At 39.5% G+C, this 19,693-nt stretch overlaps 1 protein-coding gene across 1 annotated transcript; it reads right to left on the bottom strand.

The window, feature by feature from the left end:
* Positions 1-544: 544 nt before the first annotated feature.
* On the bottom strand, positions 545-19,501 carry slc6a13 (solute carrier family 6 member 13). The gene is made up of 15 exons (XM_023400342.2): positions 19,308-19,501; positions 14,087-14,296; positions 12,517-12,651; positions 11,079-11,219; positions 10,342-10,423; positions 9,889-10,021; positions 8,795-8,929; positions 6,767-6,870; positions 6,428-6,552; positions 5,954-6,066; positions 5,540-5,677; positions 4,506-4,608; positions 4,013-4,113; positions 3,641-3,811; positions 545-2,749 (listed from the first exon to the last, which is right to left on the bottom strand). The coding sequence occupies exons 1-15, from the start codon at positions 19,312-19,314 to the stop codon at positions 2,585-2,587; spliced, it is 1,863 nt and encodes a 620-aa protein (XP_023256110.1). The 5' UTR covers positions 19,315-19,501; the 3' UTR covers positions 545-2,584.
* Between the last annotated feature and the right edge of the window lie 192 nt (positions 19,502-19,693).

The following is a 19,693-nucleotide window of genomic DNA, read 5'->3' as shown; positions in this document are numbered from 1 at the left end:
TTTTACAGCTCCCATCTTCATTTTCATTCATGAAGTTATGGTAAAAGCACTGTGGGAAAATATTGATATTATATTTTTGTTTAATGAGTTCAAGCATAGAAAAACACCAACATCGTTCTACTGGTAACATAAGTAATACCTATGTCCCACACAGTTCTTTCTATATTGATGTAAACCTACTCAAACTGAAGCTAAGACTTGACACTTCAATGTAGTATCCATTATTTATTCCAACCTGAATGTGCTGAAGTTCAGAGGCTGCAGAAATGTGTAAATGTGCAAATGGTCTTGACTGTATTTTTCAAACAGGTATGATCATAGCCATTGATTAAAAAGGCAATTTAAGAACATTTTCCTTTGACTTCAAGCTGTATTTCAGTGTAGTGTCAGATAATGGTTGGGTCATCCACAGAATTGGCGATCATCAAAATGTAGCACTACCTTCAAATGTAGTCAACAGGTCTTAACAGATGCCTTTTCAAGATAAAGCCAGACAAGGAGAACAAAGTGGAAATGAAAGAATATTAAAAAAAACAGCAGTCCATTAATCCCATGGTTCTTTCATTGATCACAAACTTTACATCCTTAGAAATGAAGAGAGAGTAAAAGGCATCGCACAAACACATTCACACACAAGCCCCTTCTTTCATACACAGACAGGTTAAAAGTATTACCAAAAGTGTTCCACACATTTCCAGTTGAATTTGTTAATTTGATATTAGCTTGTATGCTAATTTGTAATGTTTACACACAATGTATATACATGTATTATATTATGTGAATATTACATTAATTTTACATTACATTATATATATTACAATTAGTTACACATATTTTCGCCATAACAGGAAGAAATATCAAAAGTTAATTAAATTAAATGTGTATTTACCTTCTCTCTTTTCAATACAAATATGCATTTTTGTTGGTGTAATGTTTTCATAATCAGATATAAAGATACAGATATTATCAGAGCCTTTATGTAGGAATAATGGCTCTTAGGAACAGTGAACTATAATGTGTTATTCAACTTCACTACAACTGCTTAAAAGAGAAAAGGTATTTTAATTGTGTTGTACATTTTGCAACTTAGTACTGTACTTAAAATGCTAAATTATGCAAAACAAAACATTTCTGAAGACAACACATCATCTTACATACACCATAACATCCCTAAATACTTTAAAAGATTGCATGATAGCAAATCAGATATCAATAATGCCACTTTATTTGAGAATATGATGTTATTCTCAGTGAGGAAGGTGTTGCTGAAATTTAGAATATTTCTTTTTAATCATCAATAGACACAGCAAATTCTCACTAATGTAAATGATCATTCATGTACTGAATAATAAATTGTATGACCCATAAAATATAAACATATATTTCAATAGAAATGTACATTTCAAATGAAGGTATTTTTATTCAGTCATAAAAAATAATTTTAGCATACAAAAGTTACACATAAGTAAAAGTGTTCTCTATCAGTAATCAATTATCATATCTTCATGCCAGCATTACAACTAAAGAAACACTGGCTGAAGTTCATTCATACAGCAGAAAAAGCGATGACAAGAGAGATGTTCATTTTGGAATGAATCCCTTCAATCATTACAGTCTTCCCTGTTCATATTATCTAAGTGGCACAGCTGTCTCCTTCAGCCACTTTACATTTTAATGTCATACGATTCAATGCATGAGACGAGGCAAAACCAACTGAATTAAAGTCATGTCAATAATCAGAAGACTAACAAAAGGCATGTAAAATATTCATGCAGAAGAAAAAAAAACGAAAGGAAGAAAACAGTAACGTTAATATGAAATACCAACAGCGAAGCCTAATTGTGATGAGTTGTGGTCAGTTCAGCTAAATGTGAATCTAAAATCAAATTCTTGGTTATTAGTAAATGCCTTTCTAGGATGTTTTACTGGAAGATTTTACATCCTGAGATCAGAACTCACTACTGTACAATAAAAACAGAGCTGTCGGCGTGTCTGAATTGAATACACAATACATTTGTACTGTATACATTGCAGAAGTGCATTTAAACACACACAGATTTTATTCACGTGAACTTTTATGATCTGTGAGACGTCCTGTGCTCCGTCTGCAGCAGACAGCTGTTAGAATCAGTAATGTAACTGGAATGTCATGTCAGACGAACTGAACATTAGAGATGTCCATAACAGAAAAACAAAATGCTTCCTTAGAAAGCAGAAACGATCATATGTAAATTCTCAGCCACTGCGTAACAACAATGGCCACATTATTTTTCAAATGTACACGTGACTCTGCCACTCGCAAATGAGATGATAACCAGCTTTCCTAAAGAGGATGTCAATCTTTAAGTAGGAATGTTGATGCCGTCATACTGTGTGTTTAAGGCAGTGTACAAAGGAGAAAACTCCAGCAGCAGATCAGCAGTTACAGCTCAGGTGACTCTTAAACTCTGCGTCTGTGCGTTCGTTTCGTCACTTTGTCTGGTGAGGTATTACAGAGAGAGTTGGGGATGGGGCCAGACAGAGTGTCAAAGTTGAGGAGTGACCTTTGACGCCCTACAAGGCTCTGATTTCAACCCTCAGGTCTTTAGCAGTGGGACTCTTTTTCATCAACGGGGAAGTAACCGTCCTTAGTGGGAGGTGCTTTCTGATGGAGGCTGTCGCCATCGGCTGCGAAGATGGCGAGCAGCTTCTCCTGCTCCTGCTTTGTCTTCGGTAACTCAGTGGAAGGAGTGGTCAAGAAAGCGATGCGCTGTGAACAGATATTTTATCAATTATTCAAATTATATTATTGTTATATATGAGTAATTTAATATGTAAGTGATTGATGGCTACTCATTTCCGGATAAAACATTTTTACATAAAGAAGCTGACATCAGAGGAAGTTACCTACTAAAGACTGTAACCAGTAATATTATCTGAGGGATTACACAAAATCAGTAATATTTTTTGACTTTTCCTCGTTTTGTTTTTTTTGCCTTTATTTCATGGTGAAAGTAGAAATGCAGACAGGAAATGAAGGAAGAGAGAGACATGATACCTGGCCAGAATCTAACCGTGGATGTTGTGCTTATACAGTATGGAGAACGCTTTAACCACTAGATTACCAGGATGAGCATTTGATTATTTTCGAAAGAATTTCAAATAACTGCAATATTTAGGCTTTAATAGCTTTGTACGTTGTTGTTTCTGACCACTTAGGGGCAGTGTAATAAACTGTAAACATAGCACTGACATATTAGTTTATTACAAAGATGATATGGTTGACGTATTAGCAACTGCCAGGAGATGTGGAGAGACACTAACATTGACTTGGAGTCACGTTGTTGGCCACCTGATGAACAAATTCAATATTCAAACATCTTTGAACTCTGGTTTGGTGTCTGCCAACTACTGAGGGAAGTATCTGGCTACTAAGATGCAAAATTGTCCACTATGTTCTGCAACTAGTCGGTACTTTTGTCTGCCATTTTAGTCTGACATCAGAGGTGCCTACTGAAAACAAAGGTGGTCCGAGTGTTGAACTACACAGTAAACTTTCAGGGCATGAAACAAAAATAATTAGCTAAAAGATGTTAAAATGCTTTTTGAAATAAAGCTAAGAATTTGTTCCTGAAAAGGACAGTTTTTAGGTGAAACATACCTCTCTCAGTGTTCCAGGGGTGTAGTACAGTTTCACGGCCACCCAGACAGGGATACACAGCATGGAGGACAGAGCCAGGATCCAGCCTATCCCATTGCCCCACCATGGGTATATGTATTCATTGTTGTACTTCAGAGGTGAGTACTTGATCAAGGCGAAGGCAAAGGTTCCCTGTTAACAGAGAGAGTAAGAATATTTCATAGTTTTATTTTCAAAATATGATTTTAAATAGCTGATTATAATCCTTGACCTCAATTTTAACACTAATCTTATCCATTAACTTATTATTATAAAATGTATTTTCCACACTGGCCACCAGAGGCTGCTCTGCTTCCAAGAAAGAAATGCAAAAACATGCATAGTGAAACCCACAAAGCATGTCGCAGGGGTGAAGAAAAGCCAGCAGTATTTGATGACAGGGCTGGGGCGATAGCCAATCATATCCTCTATGTTGTCATAGAAACGGTCAGCACCTGGGAGAGATGAGAGAAACGCAGTGGAGACTTACATCAATATCTAATAATCATCTGTGTTATGTTTGAAGAGCAGTGGAAAAACATCACATTAATACTCCTCAACTAATTACTGCTCAGTGGCTAAATTAGGCCACTTAATTGTGTTATTTGGCTCAAGAAAACTACTCCTTAGAATTTATTTTATTCATTTGATTATTGAAAATAAACCATCGAATAGAAATAACACTCCCCTCGCTCAGTCTCAGCCTCAGCCTCCAAAGCTCTGCATCAAACAAAAGAGAGCCTTGGAGAGCAGTGGATGAGAATGAATAGTGCCTAGTGAGACTAAAGCCTTTGTCTTTTAAATACCCCCTTCAAATGTTCCTGAATAGCCTGAGTAATACACTCACCATAAATCCAAGCAATGCAAACAGTTTCAAAAATAGCCACAAAGAGCAGACACATCCCACTGGCTGCATAGTAGTCAAAGAGCTGGAAGACGTACATTCCTCCCTGTGGGGGCAAACACGGGTTTATTACCCTGAGGGAAATGAAGCTAAAGAAAACCTGCATGCAGTCAACTGAAGACAAAATCTCAGAACACTGTGAAAGTCAATGATCTATTTTGTTCTTGCACACAGTTCTGCAAAGTGCAACATTCATATTCAGACCAGTGTTGCAGTCGAGTCACTAAACCTTGAGTCCCCAGTGTTTGAGTCCCAGTCAGCATGGTTGAATCTGAATTGTGTTACGAGATTGGCTCCAATGCTCTCGCAAGCATGTGCCCTCTCACACTTATGGATGCGCGATATTATCTATAGTCCAATCATCCTGTTGTCACCCTGTGAAATTGCCAATAAATTCCAATTCTGACTCGTCACTGCTCAAGTCCAACTTGAGTCACGAGTCCTTAAAATCAGGCCTCGAGTTATCCTCAGGTCCAAGTCCTGGAGTTCAGTACTACAACACTGATTTAGACAGCACACAGTTTGAGAATCGATTTTGTCTGGACATGAAGGGACTTTAGAGGAATGTGCCGTTCATGTGGACAGAAGGTTGTGCTGACGAAGCTGTAGTAGGCAGAATATGCAGTTTCACTTTAAAATATGTTTGGTGGGTTAGGGTTAGGGTTAGGGTTAGGTCATGCCACACTGATGTCATTTCATCAGTGTGGCAAAAAAGGAAGCTTTCACTTAAAGGCCTTACTCAAACCACCATTGCAGCTTCACCTTTACTATCCTATTTACACTCTTTTATTATGACTCATTATCATAATATCAGTCATTGTTAATATGCTTGTTTAATATCACCTTGAAAAAGATGTTTATGAATGGAAGTTCTGTCATGCAAAATATAAAGATTATATGGTTATTTTGTAATCACTGTAAAAAAAAAAAAAAAAAAAAGAAAAAAGAAAAAAAGAAGTGGAGTCACTGGGACTAACCTCTGTCAGCATGATGAGCCCCATGAGGAAGGACACAATGGCCACTCCCAGGATGAAGAGCTCCCTGCGGTTCTTACGGCGGAAGGTGGAGGGATACATGTCCACCATGGCTGTCACCAGGCTCTCCACACACACAAACTGATCAGGAGGGAAACATCCAAAGTATGAGATATTTGTACTATACATACATATATATATATATATTTCTGTGTGTGTGCCAATGGTAATGTATGTGATTTCTGACCTATTCAAAAATATACTACACAAGCTAAATTTTACCCATTCTCTCAGTAGAATAAAAGGACTGTGCAGTAAGAGTTATGTCTGTATAACTGCACTGACTGAACCCTCTGTGTGTGTGTGTGTGTGTGTGTGTGTGTGATTGTTTAGTTGTGGTTCATATGTTGGTCTCACCTGACTGTCCAGTCCCAGAAAGACAATCATAATGAAGAAGAAGCAGGCCCACAGAGGGGAGAAAGGCATCATGGACACAGCTCGAGGGTAGGCTATGAAGGCCAAACCTGGACCTGGTTTAGACACAGTTCAGCTTTTCTCATTAAAAATTTCCATTACTGATCATTTTTGCTCATGGGAATGCTCTGAAAATGTTGATTGATTCCACCAACTTCAAATTCATTCTCATACAGTAATTTTTAGTGCCATATGCTCAGTGTGCTGTCACATGATCACAATGAACTGCATATTGTTGAGCTGCTCAGCTTTCCAGATAAAGTCTAGTGCGTGATTCATATCTTAAGTCTTTTTAGAATAATTCAACCAAAGCAAATCAGCAGAAATAGAAGTAGAGAATGATATTTCTATAGCACCTAACCTTTAGTATGAATGCAGTGATCTGTTTTCATAAAGTTAAGTAAAAGAACCACCAACCAGATTCTGCCACTTCTGAGATAGGTACGTTCTGCTCGTAGGACATAAAGCCCAGGATGGAGAAGATGGCGAAGCCTGCAATAAAACTGGTGCCGCTGTTTAGGAAGCAGAGGGACAAGCAATCCCTGGAGACAACACAGAGAGGGAGACATAATGAATAAAAACAAATATTACACAGCAATGTCTGTCCTCGAGAAGTGATTCCCTTCATATAAAAAAATAAAACATTTACACAAACTGAACGACTAAACAACAGATTAAGCATTACTGACATTTAAGGCGGACTACAGAGATTAGTGTTGACCATAATGCTCACTGCGTAATCATTTCAGTCCACACCTGTAGCAGTTGTTGTTATATTTGTTGTAGCTTCCCAGTGCAGTGAGGCAGCCCAGGCAGATGGCATAGGAGAAGAAGATCTGAGTTCCAGCATCCATCCATACCTAAGGACAGAACAGAAACAAGAGAGTCAAATACACAAAATACATTCAAAGGGAGAAGACGATAATAATTTTAGTACAAAACCTTTTTTGTTGCAGTGTTTTATTATGTTGATTTTGAAGTATCCCATGGGAAAAATTAACTCCATCAACTGATGAAAGTAGCTTTTAAACTGCCCTGAACATTTATATAAGTATTATGTAAAATACTCAACTTTAAAAATGTGTCTTTGAGAAACACTGTACATTTTTTCATACAATCTGGATTCAACCCACAGCCACAAAACCCATAGCTTCTCTGATACCAAACCAGCTTCCTACGTAACCGAGCTGCCAGAGTTCAAACAGAACCATCAGCTGATCGTGTAACAAGTACAATGTGTAACAGTTATCAGTTTACCTTTTTTTCATTATTTTGCTCTGCATGCTTTCAAATGATTAACAGTAATACAAAACGATGTATTGCTAACACTGAAAGCTCAGCTCACTCGCTTGTGTGGAAATAGATTTCAAACCCATGCACGTGAGGAAGGACTCTCTAGTGTTTGTACACTGATGTTTCATAACTTAGGAATATGTATCCTCCCAGCGTGTCTATTGACAAGGGACACCTCACTAACAATATAAGGTTAATATGACAAAAAAACAAAATTCGTACAGCATCAAATGTTGGGGACTCTCCATCACTTCAGCCCCAGACTCACAGAAAAGTAGCTGTTAAGCCTTTTTAACTCAGTGATGTCCATTGTGAGCTTGATTTTCACACAACCTCTCATCTATTCTCCATATTGAAAGTGTTACCTCCACTCAAACTGCGTCATCTCTTCTTAAAAACACAATTTATCTCCCAATGCAGCTATCAAATCTGAAGTTCCTTACTCCAGAACTCACCCTCTCAACACCACCGTCCTAACATCACCCAACCAGCAAAGCCTATTATCCATCTCAGCCATTCTGAGGCATAAAGTGCAGCACTTTTCCACCCTCTCTTTGAACACTCACTCGCACTTCAAAATTTAAATGAGGTTTCTCTTTATTCTTGCAGTTCTGGTAAAGTGCCTCCAGAGCACTGGGGCATGTTTAAGGCAGCTGGCAGCCAGGACTGAAGATCTGATTGACTGGGGGTCCAACCAACAACATAGCACAAAAGCAGGTATTTCCGAAGGTACCAACTCCACCAGCCTAGCTTGTCTTGGCCTGCAGACACAGGGTTTGTATTCATCCCCAGAGCCCTGAGAGGGATTGAAGAGGGCCCCTCTTTTGGATTTTCACACTGGTTGCAATGTAACGGAAAGGAAAGAAGCCCATGTTACTACCAACAACCCAAATCCACTCGCAGCATTGTTTGTCCAAACTGCTTAAAGGAACCTATGTTCATATTCAGCACAAAAACAGGAAGCAATGTGATTTTACTGCCACAAAAAGTCATACAAGTAGATGGATGGACGCACAAGATTTATATCTTCTCTCCTTAAACCTCCACTAACTGATTTTTTGACATATAACTTGAGTTGATAAAGTGGACTTGTCAGCAACGGAGTTACGTTCAGCAACAGTTTTGCAAGGCTAGCACGTGTAATGTATTAATATTTGTGAAATGAAACTGCAGAGATGGCATAAGCTTCAGGGAGTCACAGGACAGGTTGGTTGGCTAAAATGTGCTTAAATTATCCATCAGTATGGGTGAGTTTGACCATGAAATTGTGGATGTGCATAATGTATCTGCAGGCCTGGTCATCCCAAGGCAGTACTGTACCAGTTTGTGCCAGTTTTACCAATATTAAGGCATCAAAGCATTTTGCAAAGCATTAAACGCTGGTAGACATGGGTTTTTTTGAGTTGTAACTGCATAGCTATGAGTGTGTCCTTCTGTGTATGTTCAACAGAACGAACTGAGAATCTGAATGCAAGTGCAGCTCTAGCCTACCTGTGGGTCAGATAGGCGTCCCAGGTCAGGGTAGAGGTAGAAGTGGATTCCTCTGGAGGCTCCTGGCAGGGTGACCCCTCTGATCAGCAGGATCAGTAACATAGCATATGGAAAGGTGGCTGTGAAGTAAACCACCTGCAGAGAAACAGCAGCACTTTGTCATCAGGCATACGTCTCTGCTTGGCTTATAGCAGTTTGTCCCTTTGTAGAAATTCATTCTTCTTCATGATGTTTGTTTAGGCAAAAAAAATGTTTTAGATAGCTTTAAAAGGGTTTTGTACAAATAATACAAATATATGGAACATTTTGGTGTTTAGGATTTTCAGTTGACGTTCTCTTGGTGTCATTTTTTGTCCATGCCTTCAATGTGGCTAAAATTAGCCTGGCCATACAGCAAATATTTATCAATTAAAACCAGAGTAAAGTAGCTTAAAAAGCTTTTTAAATCAGTCTTCTTTGGCCCTCGTGATGTGATATACACAGCACCTGGCCTAGACAAAAAACTAAACACTTTTCCAACAAAAACACTCGAGAAAGAAGCCATGATTCAAGTATTTCAGTGGAAGCCTTTTTTGTGAAATTGTGAACGGATACACAAATATAGAAATGAATGAATGAATATATGACAATGACATTACTACAATGACAATCTACACTAGTTTACTACAATATTAGTACAATAAGACAATCCACCAAGGTAAGAAAGTATCAAAAACAATTAGGAAAGACTACAAAATGCAGTTAGCTTTGATTGGGTACAAGTTAAATTGTACTTTACTAGCACGAACCATGAGGTGAATAAGACATGAAAATAAAGATATCTGTCAAAATAGTCCATACAATTAAAAGAGAACATACTGTGCAAGATCAAAAAGGATGAATGTGGATGCAACTATTCATCTCCACTGCTGTGTCTCTGGTAAAAATGGAGGATTTGCTCTATTTCCAAAGGTTTAAATAACTTCATTAGTGTTCAACACTAGGTGTCACTAGACACATTAGACACTGGACATTCTAACTTATTTACTGGGACCAGAATAGGTCTTATTCCCATATAGAGTATTTGTTTGTCATGAATGGAGGACAGGTTTTACCTTTCCAGTGGACTTCACTCCCTTCCAAATGCAGAAGTAGCAGATAACCCAGGCAATGGCCAAACAGACAACCAGGTCCCAGTTCAGAGAGCCGATGTGATGAATGCCTGAGGAAATCCTCAGGACTCTGCGCCTGTGGCACAAACATGCAACAGACAAACATTTGAATTGTTTTATCTAGTCTAAGAATTCATTGTAACCCATATTCAGTGTATTTATGTTCACAACTCTCCCAGTATAATATTTTGTCTGTGCTCTCAGGAGCTAGGAAGCAAAGGGCCTCTAAGCAATTCAAAAGACCATGTGGCTAAAAAGCAAAACTTTTGAAGTTGTAAAAGTTGCATCTAGAATTACGATCATACATTTTTAAAACCTTCTTGTTGAAATGAATATTTTGTGTATTTGCTGGCACATAAGGCCATTTGAGGACATACCCAACAAAAAGGCACTTACTCCCAGAACTCAATGACAGGAGAGGTGGCGTTCTCATGGTGATTGATGGAGCTATTCCCCCTCTGAAATGCCATACAGGAATCTTGAATGAAGGAAAGACAAAAAGACATTCAATCCTGTGAAGAAATCCAAGCTTTCTCTGAGGTTTCCAAGTTACACACAGGCAAGTGAAACAATGCCAGCACTGAGACGGAGAAGTGAAATGGTGCAGGAACACTCACTCCCTGAAGATAAAATAAAACTACAAATTAATAAAATGTTAAAGTGGATTAGAAAAATCAAAATAACAAAACATATAATATACGATAACTAAAGCTTTGAAAACCAAAAACTTGATCCAAAAGGAGCTCCTCAGTCCATGAGTCCACCAGCAACAGGCTCTGCCATCAGTTCCCCATTGCAGAATTGTCTTGTTTCTCTTTTTTTTTGTGCTTTTTATGCCTTTATGATAGCACAGTAGAAAGAGACAGGAAATGGGGAGGCAGAGAGAGGGGGAATGACATGCAGTAAGGGGCCGTCCGATGCGGGATTCAAACCGAGGCCGACTGCAGCGAGGACTGTAGCCTCTACATATGGGTGCCTGCTCAACCCACTACGCCACTAGATGCCCCTGTCTTGTTTCTTTTCTAATCAAACTTGTGCTTGCGCTTGCCAAAATGGAGGACTGGCTACACCAGTTTAAATACATGGTTACATAAACACTAAACATCTCTGGCTGTTGTTATGGAGTGTATTACCCGTGTTCCAGGAGTTGTTGCAGGAGGCCCAGGGCAGGTCCCATGTGAAGGAGTTGGACAGGAAGAAGATGGCCCAGGCTAACACAACGATGTAGTAGATGTTGAGTAGAGCAACAATCACCTGGGTGGCATAACCCACTCCTGGAAAAGAAAACATCAGGTTTATGGCATTTACTGAGCAGTACGAAACAAATAGCCATTATTATTACTTTTTGGCAAAAAAAAAAAAACAGAAAATCAATTGCAGAAAAGCTGCAACCATGCAGCTTGTTTTAACAAATTGGCCTTTGAGGAACTCTGCATTTTTCACACAGTCTTTCTCTCTACTCCTTATAGTCACCTGAAACTCATGACTATATTTTTTAATTTACCTCCATAGAGGTATGTGTTTTTAATATAGTGTTGTGATGAGGCATTGTCCAGCAGATATTTTCTGCTCACACTGTCAGTCAAGAGCAAAGTGGATGCCCTTAAACAAGCACACCTGGAGTGTGTAGTTTGGTTGCAGCAGTGTATTCGACAGCAGTCTGAGGACATTTCAAATTCGATTTAGTTTATCTCAAGTGGCTCACAGAAATTATTCTGAATCAGTGAGAGAGAGAGCTCCCTGACAGTTCCATTCACTATAGTCAAAGAGGCATAATTTAACCTTGGAAGAAGCATATCTTTCCAGTGTTTGATTAAACCCATCCTCAGCTCACCGCTTCTGCCCTTTCAAATGACTGCATCAGACTAAATTACATGCAGGCCAAATTATAATATGCTCAATTTTTTGGTTAAACTCTTGCTCCAACACATGATTGCACGCATGACTCGACTCTCCCCAAGCTGTTATGAGTACAGGCTGATTACAGGCTTATTGGAGGGCAGCTGAATGCTACAAGCATTGGAGAAATGTGTTGTTAGCCAGTGTTGGTTGCTTTCCAGTCATTTGTATGACATGTATCACCCTCCCACATCTGTATGGCATGCACATAACACATGCACAATTATACACATACTGTATATACACAAAGGCTAATGATAAATGAAAATGATACATGGACATAAACAGACTGAAATTCCTTTCATCCCACGTTGTTGTACAGATATATGTTGCCGGGGCTTTACATTTTTGAATGTATCCTGTGTGGTGCACAAGCAACTCATTGTTACAGAATAACACACATACTGTGGTCATTAGATCATGACATATTTACATTCAAAACATCATGAAGATGGGTGAACCCCTGCACATACACTTTTACAAAGCATAAGATACAGCTTAGTGATATCATGAAAGTGAAAAACAGATCAGCAGATTTTGGGAGTGCATGGCACTAAAACTGTTATACTGAGGAGATTGAGCCACTCATGGTGCTGTACAGCATTTTTACATGTTAAATATAAAGTAAATCACATTTATGTAAAAGAAAAAAAAAAAGAAAAAGAAAAGTACCTTCAAACAAAGGGCAGATCTTCCTCCAGCAGGTGATACCTCCCTCGCTGGTATACTGACCCAGAGCCGTCTCCAGGAAGAAGACCGGGATCCCACAAGCAAACAGGAAGATGAGGTATGGGATAAAGAAGGCACCTGACATAAGCACACAGATTCAAGGTTTCAAGATTCAACACTTCATTCAGATGCCTTCAGTATGCTCTCAAGCAATGTAGAATAGTAGAGACACATGCTAATTGTTTATAGGTTCTGTAAATGAGATTATAAACATTAATATAGCAGCATTTTCTATGTAAAGATATGTGGAGTAATGGCGTCCTGAGCAGAGAATGTAATGAATGTCACATCCTCTCTGTATGTGTTGTAATCTGGGTATCTATGTTCTTGGGATGAGACCAGAGCACATGTGGGCTGGCCATGGCACTACCAGCTCAAATCCCTGTCGGCTGGTGGACCTTCAAAACATCCATAAAGTTTTTTACCGGCTTCCCAGTGTAATTTGTGCCGCTCGGTCGCGGTGGTTTACTCCAAGGCTGAATTTCTATTCCAGTCAGACCATGAAGCCAATACTGGTCTGGCTTTCTCAAGATGGAGAACCCTAGGAGATGCTAAAGGGCTTCAGCTTGACTCGGAACTGGCTTCTTCTCTCTTCCATGTGTAAGTAACTCGATGGCTAAATAATGTGACATGTCTGTTTTCATGAGTGACTGGCTGCAGTAGGCATGATAACAGTTATTTAAGTTGCTGTTACTATTATCCATAATGTGCTCGGCAAATGTTGCTATTGCTAGCTAGCTAACTGTCAGCATTGCAGTAGCATGTCACGGCAATGCTAATGGTTGTGGCTGGATTGTATTTTGTTGGCTCTCGTATACGCAGTGTAACTTTATTCGGTTGTACCTCTTGTGTGTTTTGTTGCCGCTTTCACTTGACTTCGCAACACCTTGCAGTCTGAGGACGCGCAGGGAGGGGATGACGGAGGTGTGGCCGACGAAATATTTGTTTTGGTCTGAGATGCTGGTGGTCTAGTGCAACATCTAGTGGCAGTGACAATTATTTACAGAACCTTCAAATTCATTAACACGTTTACACTGTAAGGCACGGTTTGTAAATAAAAAACAATGTTGATGCAAAATTTCTTCCTTCTTTCATAAATAAATAATATCCAAAGTAAAAGAAATCTGAAATCGTCTATCTACGGGAATCAAAGTTCACTTCCTATGGAAATTTAAAGATTTTTTTGTTTTTAAGATTTTATTCTGTATTAAATGAGGTATCCTGTGTCAGACAGTAACTAACTGGCTGCATGAAAAAAACCTTTCTGGCTCTTTTCCTAATTTTGGTGAACCATGACCTCCATTGAGCAACTGATCCACAGACTAGATCACACATTAACCCACATAATGCCTCTTTATGTTCTCTTTATGTTAGGTTTAAACCAAGTGCAATCCTGCCTCAATAACTAGATGCTGTACATGCAGGCAAGACTGCACTCTGAAATGCAACATTTTGTGTCAAACAGGAAACAACAAACAATAACAAACCAGATTTAAGTAATTCCAGCACTTACCTCCTCCGTTCTTATAACAAAGGTAGGGAAAACGCCAGACATTCCCCAGGCCTATAATTTCTCCAGCCACTGACAGAACAAACTCAAGTTTGTTGCCCCACTGACCCCTGTCTGTCATCTTCTCCTCTGTACTGGGCACAATGTCCAGGGGTCTGCTGTGCCCGTTGGAGGGTTCTACCTTGGATGTGTTCTCCATCTCACCTGTGCGCCCTAAGTGTTAAATTGAAAAGAGTAGAAGAGTAAAAATAAATATTACAAATAAGAAATAGAGCAAAAGATATAGCTATAGCCTGTAGGATGGTAATGGCAATCATTTCATGTAATTGGTTTGTTTTTCAATAGCAGTTCCTTTGACAAAGAGTTAAAGAGGCAATTCCAACAATCCCATAGCACATGTTTTACAGCTAAGTTTTAATTTGTAAGGATCAACAAGTCTCTCTGAATAGTAAAGAGAGAGATGATGTCCCTTAGAGGCAAATCCTACTCCACAAACAGTGACAGTTTTACTGATTCACCACAGTGGCTGGGTCTGTCTTAAATTTATATCACCAGATTGATATTTTTTCTAAATCGTTATATATCATGATGTGGTGAAAAATAATAAAATAGTTGACAGTTATGCAGTTACATCAGCCAAAAGAACCTTTGGTGTTAGTAATAAAAATTGCACTAAATCAAACATTTTCAATAACATGACCATCTCATCACAATATGCTTCAACAGACAGTCAATACATGATAATAATGAATTATTGTCCTGCAGTTTTCACATTTCTTAAGTCAAACAAATCTGGACAAAATTAAGAAATGGGTTATGAACATAAATTTGACAGTTGTCTTGTAGAGACTCTTTTTGGAATTGACACAGCAGTCATTCTGAAATTGCATCCAATAATTCAGCTCTAGCTAATTCAAAATGCAGCAGCCAGAGTCTATATGCACAGTCATAGCCAAACATATTACTGCAGTATTTAAATCACTTAAGTGGCACCCATTGAGAAATCAGACCCAGCTTAAAGTTCACCCAACAGTCTTTAAAGCACTTAATGGTTTAACTCCTCCTGACCTGCTCACTGAGTATAATCCAGTTGCACCTATCAGGTCTGTAAGTGTCAGTTTTCTAATCTAATCAGTTTCAGGTGACTGAAGTCCTGAAATCTGTGTCTGTGTCAACATGCAAAAGCAAACTACATTTTCCTAAGATTATGATAAGTTATAATGTGTGTGTGTGTGTGTGTGTGTGTGTGTGTGTGTGTGTGTGTGTGTGTGTGTGTGTGTGTGTGTGCGCGCGCATGTGCACATTTTTAATGCAAAGCACATTCATTTTATTTGTCATTAAATGTGATATATAAGATATTGCCCTGCTTAGTAAAGGGGGTCTGTTTGGGGCTTACATGGATTTAAGACCAGGAGAGAGAATAAAGGATTTCAGGACCTTGGCTAGTTCTCAAGGAGAATTCCTACTGTGCATGTGATGTGCCAAATATATCTTTTTATGTTTACATGAGCTATAATACATCACTATCACTACTTCTGCTGTGCTGGGTGAGGTCAGTAATGGCATGATATTACGTGAGTTAGTCAAGCCCTCAGCCAGACCCTGTTCGGGGACCAGTGCTGCTGAAAGAATTTCTCTCTGTGGATGAAACAGACAGCTCACTGACTGTGCTCACTCCTGTCAGGTTGCATTAACAGGCCTCTCACCAGCTCCTCTGTTACCCTTTTATCTCCCTCTGAAACTGTCCGCATTCAAACAAGTTCGTCATCAGTCTGCAAGAGGAGACAGTGGAACACATGTTTTGCACCGAACCTCCTTCCCTTCCTCTGTCTTTCATGCATCCACACAAACAAACACAAATTACGTGTTGTGTGATCTGGACCAATGAAGTTGCCTGTATTTGACTTCTGTTACATGTTCTGAAAACAACACAGGCGGTGGAAATCCCATTTAGCCAACAGCCCTGTGTGAAGCCACCTTTAGGAATGTGCTCCTACTGGCATAGGGCAGAGGTCGAGCACAAGTGTGACTCTGTATGTGCTGTGCGCATGGGGTTGGAGGTTGGATCCGTTTTAGGAGCCAAAATCTCCAGCGCTGGAGCCAAATTGCAGCCTGAGGTAAAAATAGAGCCCCTTGTTTTCTAAAAGGAACTTGGTGGGAATGAAGGCTTATCGCAACAAAAGCAGAGGAGCTCCTCTCCTCTGTGCTGGCAGAAGAGAATCCTCACTGGCCTTGCAGCCAGATCACAGTTTACCTCATTTTTTCATGTTTTCTCAGTGGACACTGGGGGAGTTCATCACACCAGCCAAATACCTCACTTCAAACACATCCTTTTAATAGGTGAATATTTATAGTAGCAAAGTCAGTCTGAAATAGTTTTCACACGTATGTACTTATGGAGCATCAGAAGAGAGGCACACTGTGAGAAAATATGCCAAGACTGAGAATGACCTCATTGAGGCACAGTGGAGCATTATCCCATGAAAAAGCGCCAACTTCACCTCTCTCTGAAAAGCTGTGAACTGCCTATGCAAGTGACTGACTGAGTGACTGACAGGCTGACCTATTGAATGAGTGACTGACTGAATGAAGGACTGGCTGACTTACTGGACATGTTGTGCTGCTGTTTGCTGATCTTAATATATGCATGGTCCTTAAAGGAGTAGTTCGACATTTTAGGAAATAATCATATTAACTTGAGAGAGTTCAATGTTACGATCAGTTCCACTCTCCTGTCTGTATAGAGCACCTTTGATAGCTTAGTTTAGGATGAAGACTTGAAAAAGCAAAAGTAACTAAATCTGGAGTCTCTCCTGCTGTCTGGCAACCTCACGGTGACAAGAGTCACTCCGTAGTTGCGCATATGGACGCTTGGTCAGGACCCCTGGGCGTCACTTTTTAACATTCTGTGTACCCTTTAGAATAATCTTCAAAGTTCAGAGGCAACATATATTTTGATTGAATGAAGCGCTACATTTATTAAAAGTAGCAGAATCACCAGGAGGTGGTTGAGGTGGATGGCAGCAGCATAAACCGCATGACTGTCACGCCAGAGACTGGGGTTCACATCTAGATTCCTGTCTGTGGTTAGGTTTAGGCAACAAAAGCACTTTGGTTATGGTTTGGGAAAGATTGTTATGCTGTTTAATACAGAAAAAGTTCACTGTGACTTTAAAATCATGACGTAGTATCACTCCATATACGTCAGTAGACAATGGCTGCAGTTCGCTCGACTCATGTCAACTTTCAACACAGCAGACAAAATTGGAAGTCTGATGGATGTTGAAAAATGATGAGGGGTTACAGGTGCATTAAAAAGGGACCCTGTGGGGTCCTGACCGAGCAGACTGCCCAACCCGTAAAAACTATAAACTGTAGTTTTTACAGCTAAGTTTTTGAATGGATGAAACAACTAAAATATGACATATGAATTTGTCATCTTTAGAGGTGCTAGTAAGCTGTTTTTTTTTTTAAACTTTTGGACAGAGCCAGACCAGCTGTTTCCAGTCCAATGCAAAGCGGGGCTAAGATGTCTTCTGTTTAGCTTAAGTACACACGAGAGTACCGTCAATCTTCTCACCTAACTCTCAGCAAGAAGGCTACTCACTTTCCCACAGTGGTTGAAAGTTTAAGGTTTCACCCAGTGTCACTGGTGGGTGTCATCAGAACTGTGCTCTGCTGCTTCTGTAACCACACCCAGCAGTGATGTCACAGTGTACTGACACACCCTAGGTAGCCTATATTTTTTTACATAACTTCAGCAAGGTGAGAAATTAAACCACTGGATATCAGATCTTTAAATTACACATTTCCTAGCCTACGTGCTGAATTAAGATGTGTTTACTAGCCTGCACCATGTAACTGGTTCTTACCACATAAACGATCTTCCACAATTGCCTCATACAATGAAACCTGAGCCAGTCCTATAGTCAAATCAAACGTGATGGCACATTGACATGTTATGACCTTGTTAGCAAGCACTTGCTTGATTACACATCCAGCATACACAGAGCAACTTTAGCATTCAGTTGGAATTTGTGTCCCCCTGATGACCATGAGTCCAGTATACCCTTTAGCTCTGTTTTGGTCTTAACCCTTTCCTTAAAGACCCTTTCTCTAATGTTGGCTAACTGTAAAAGTGCTGTGAGTTTATCAGAGCTTTTTTTTTTTTCTTTTTTAGCTGAAAACAGTTTCCTGGTGTGGCTGGAAACAAGGTTGATGAAAGCAGCAAGCGTGATCCAAAACAGGTAAATTATGGACAGTAAAACCAGACTACTAGGAATTAGCATCGGTATTGGTCATAAGAATAAGAACCATGCTAATGTCATAATATCATAATATCAATATAAGAACAAAAGCCTGAGGATGGGAAATAATGGTCTCCTATTCCTGTGGGACCTCATGGAATCTCATGGACAAAGGCAGTCATCTTGGCGCTTCTAAACACGTGCAGCTCAGAGTTACATCCTCATCATGTTCTATGCCCCGACGCTCCCACAGTTGGATAATTGCAGGCTAATACATAACCAGATCAGTTACATAAGGCAAGGACAAACCATGTTACACGTCTACCTGTACACAGCAAAGATTTACAATTGCAGCTTGTGATGTTCAACATCTAGATGGAAGTTAAAAATGCTAAATTTTGGTAGGTACAAATAAATAAATGAATAAATAAAGGGAAGTAAAAAAAAAAAGTAAAAAGAAATAGCATAACCTGTCAACAAGAATGACATCAACTTGTTTTTTTTTTTGTTTGTTTTTTGAGTTTTAAACATTTGATAAAGTTGAATAATCTGGTGTGATTTGCTATCAATACTTTGGTAAGACTGATAAGTGTCACATAGTCCTGATCACAGCATGGAACAGCATGAATATCAGCATTGGATGCACTGTGCTGCATAGAAATGCACTGAATACAACAAGTAAGTTATAAAAGCCAAGTTTCGATTCCCACATGCAAAGTCTTTGTACGTGAGCGTGTTGGTTATGTTTTAATAATGCAGGCCTTTCATTAGCTGGGCAAAATGAAGAACCATTCATGGCTCTCAGAAACGAAATGTTAAACAACAGCTTCCACTGAGCTCTGCTGCCAATAAATAAACAATCAAATAGAATTCCACGATGGCCACGAATATGTTTATATTCAGCAGTAATTTAAGTCATTATCCATCTGTGACAGAAAAAAAATTAAACCACATGATCAATGATCAAAGGCACTCACCTTTCATAATGTTGTACAATGACAGTTTCCAGAAGAGAGGGGCACCAAATACAGGCCTGCTGCCGTTTCAGGTTTCACTATATAACATACATGGAGGGGCGGAGATCTGAGAAACTGAAAACTTTGGTGCAGCCCGCAGTGAGATTTTCCCTCTGCGCTGCCCCTCTCTGAAGACCCCCCCTCCCCTTCATCCAATTCCATTCAGACACCCCCACACACAAACACACACACACTCACTCACCACAGCACACTAGAGGTCTGTGCTGTCTCAGCGTGGTGGGCTGATTGCGTAACCTTTTGACACACACATTCTCCCAGGGCCTTTCTGTCCAGAGAACAAGCAGAAAGTATGGGGGGAGAGGCTGGTCAGATTTGTATTTTAGGTG

This window comes from Seriola lalandi, unplaced genomic scaffold (genome assembly GCF_002814215.2).
Source record: "Seriola lalandi dorsalis isolate HSWRI2012SDOR001 ecotype SW California unplaced genomic scaffold, Sedor1 jcf7180002052274, whole genome shotgun sequence".
NCBI lineage: Eukaryota > Metazoa > Chordata > Actinopteri > Carangiformes > Carangidae > Seriola > Seriola lalandi.
Note: the sequence above shows the minus strand (reverse complement) of the source record. Positions and strands in the feature narration are given on the sequence as shown.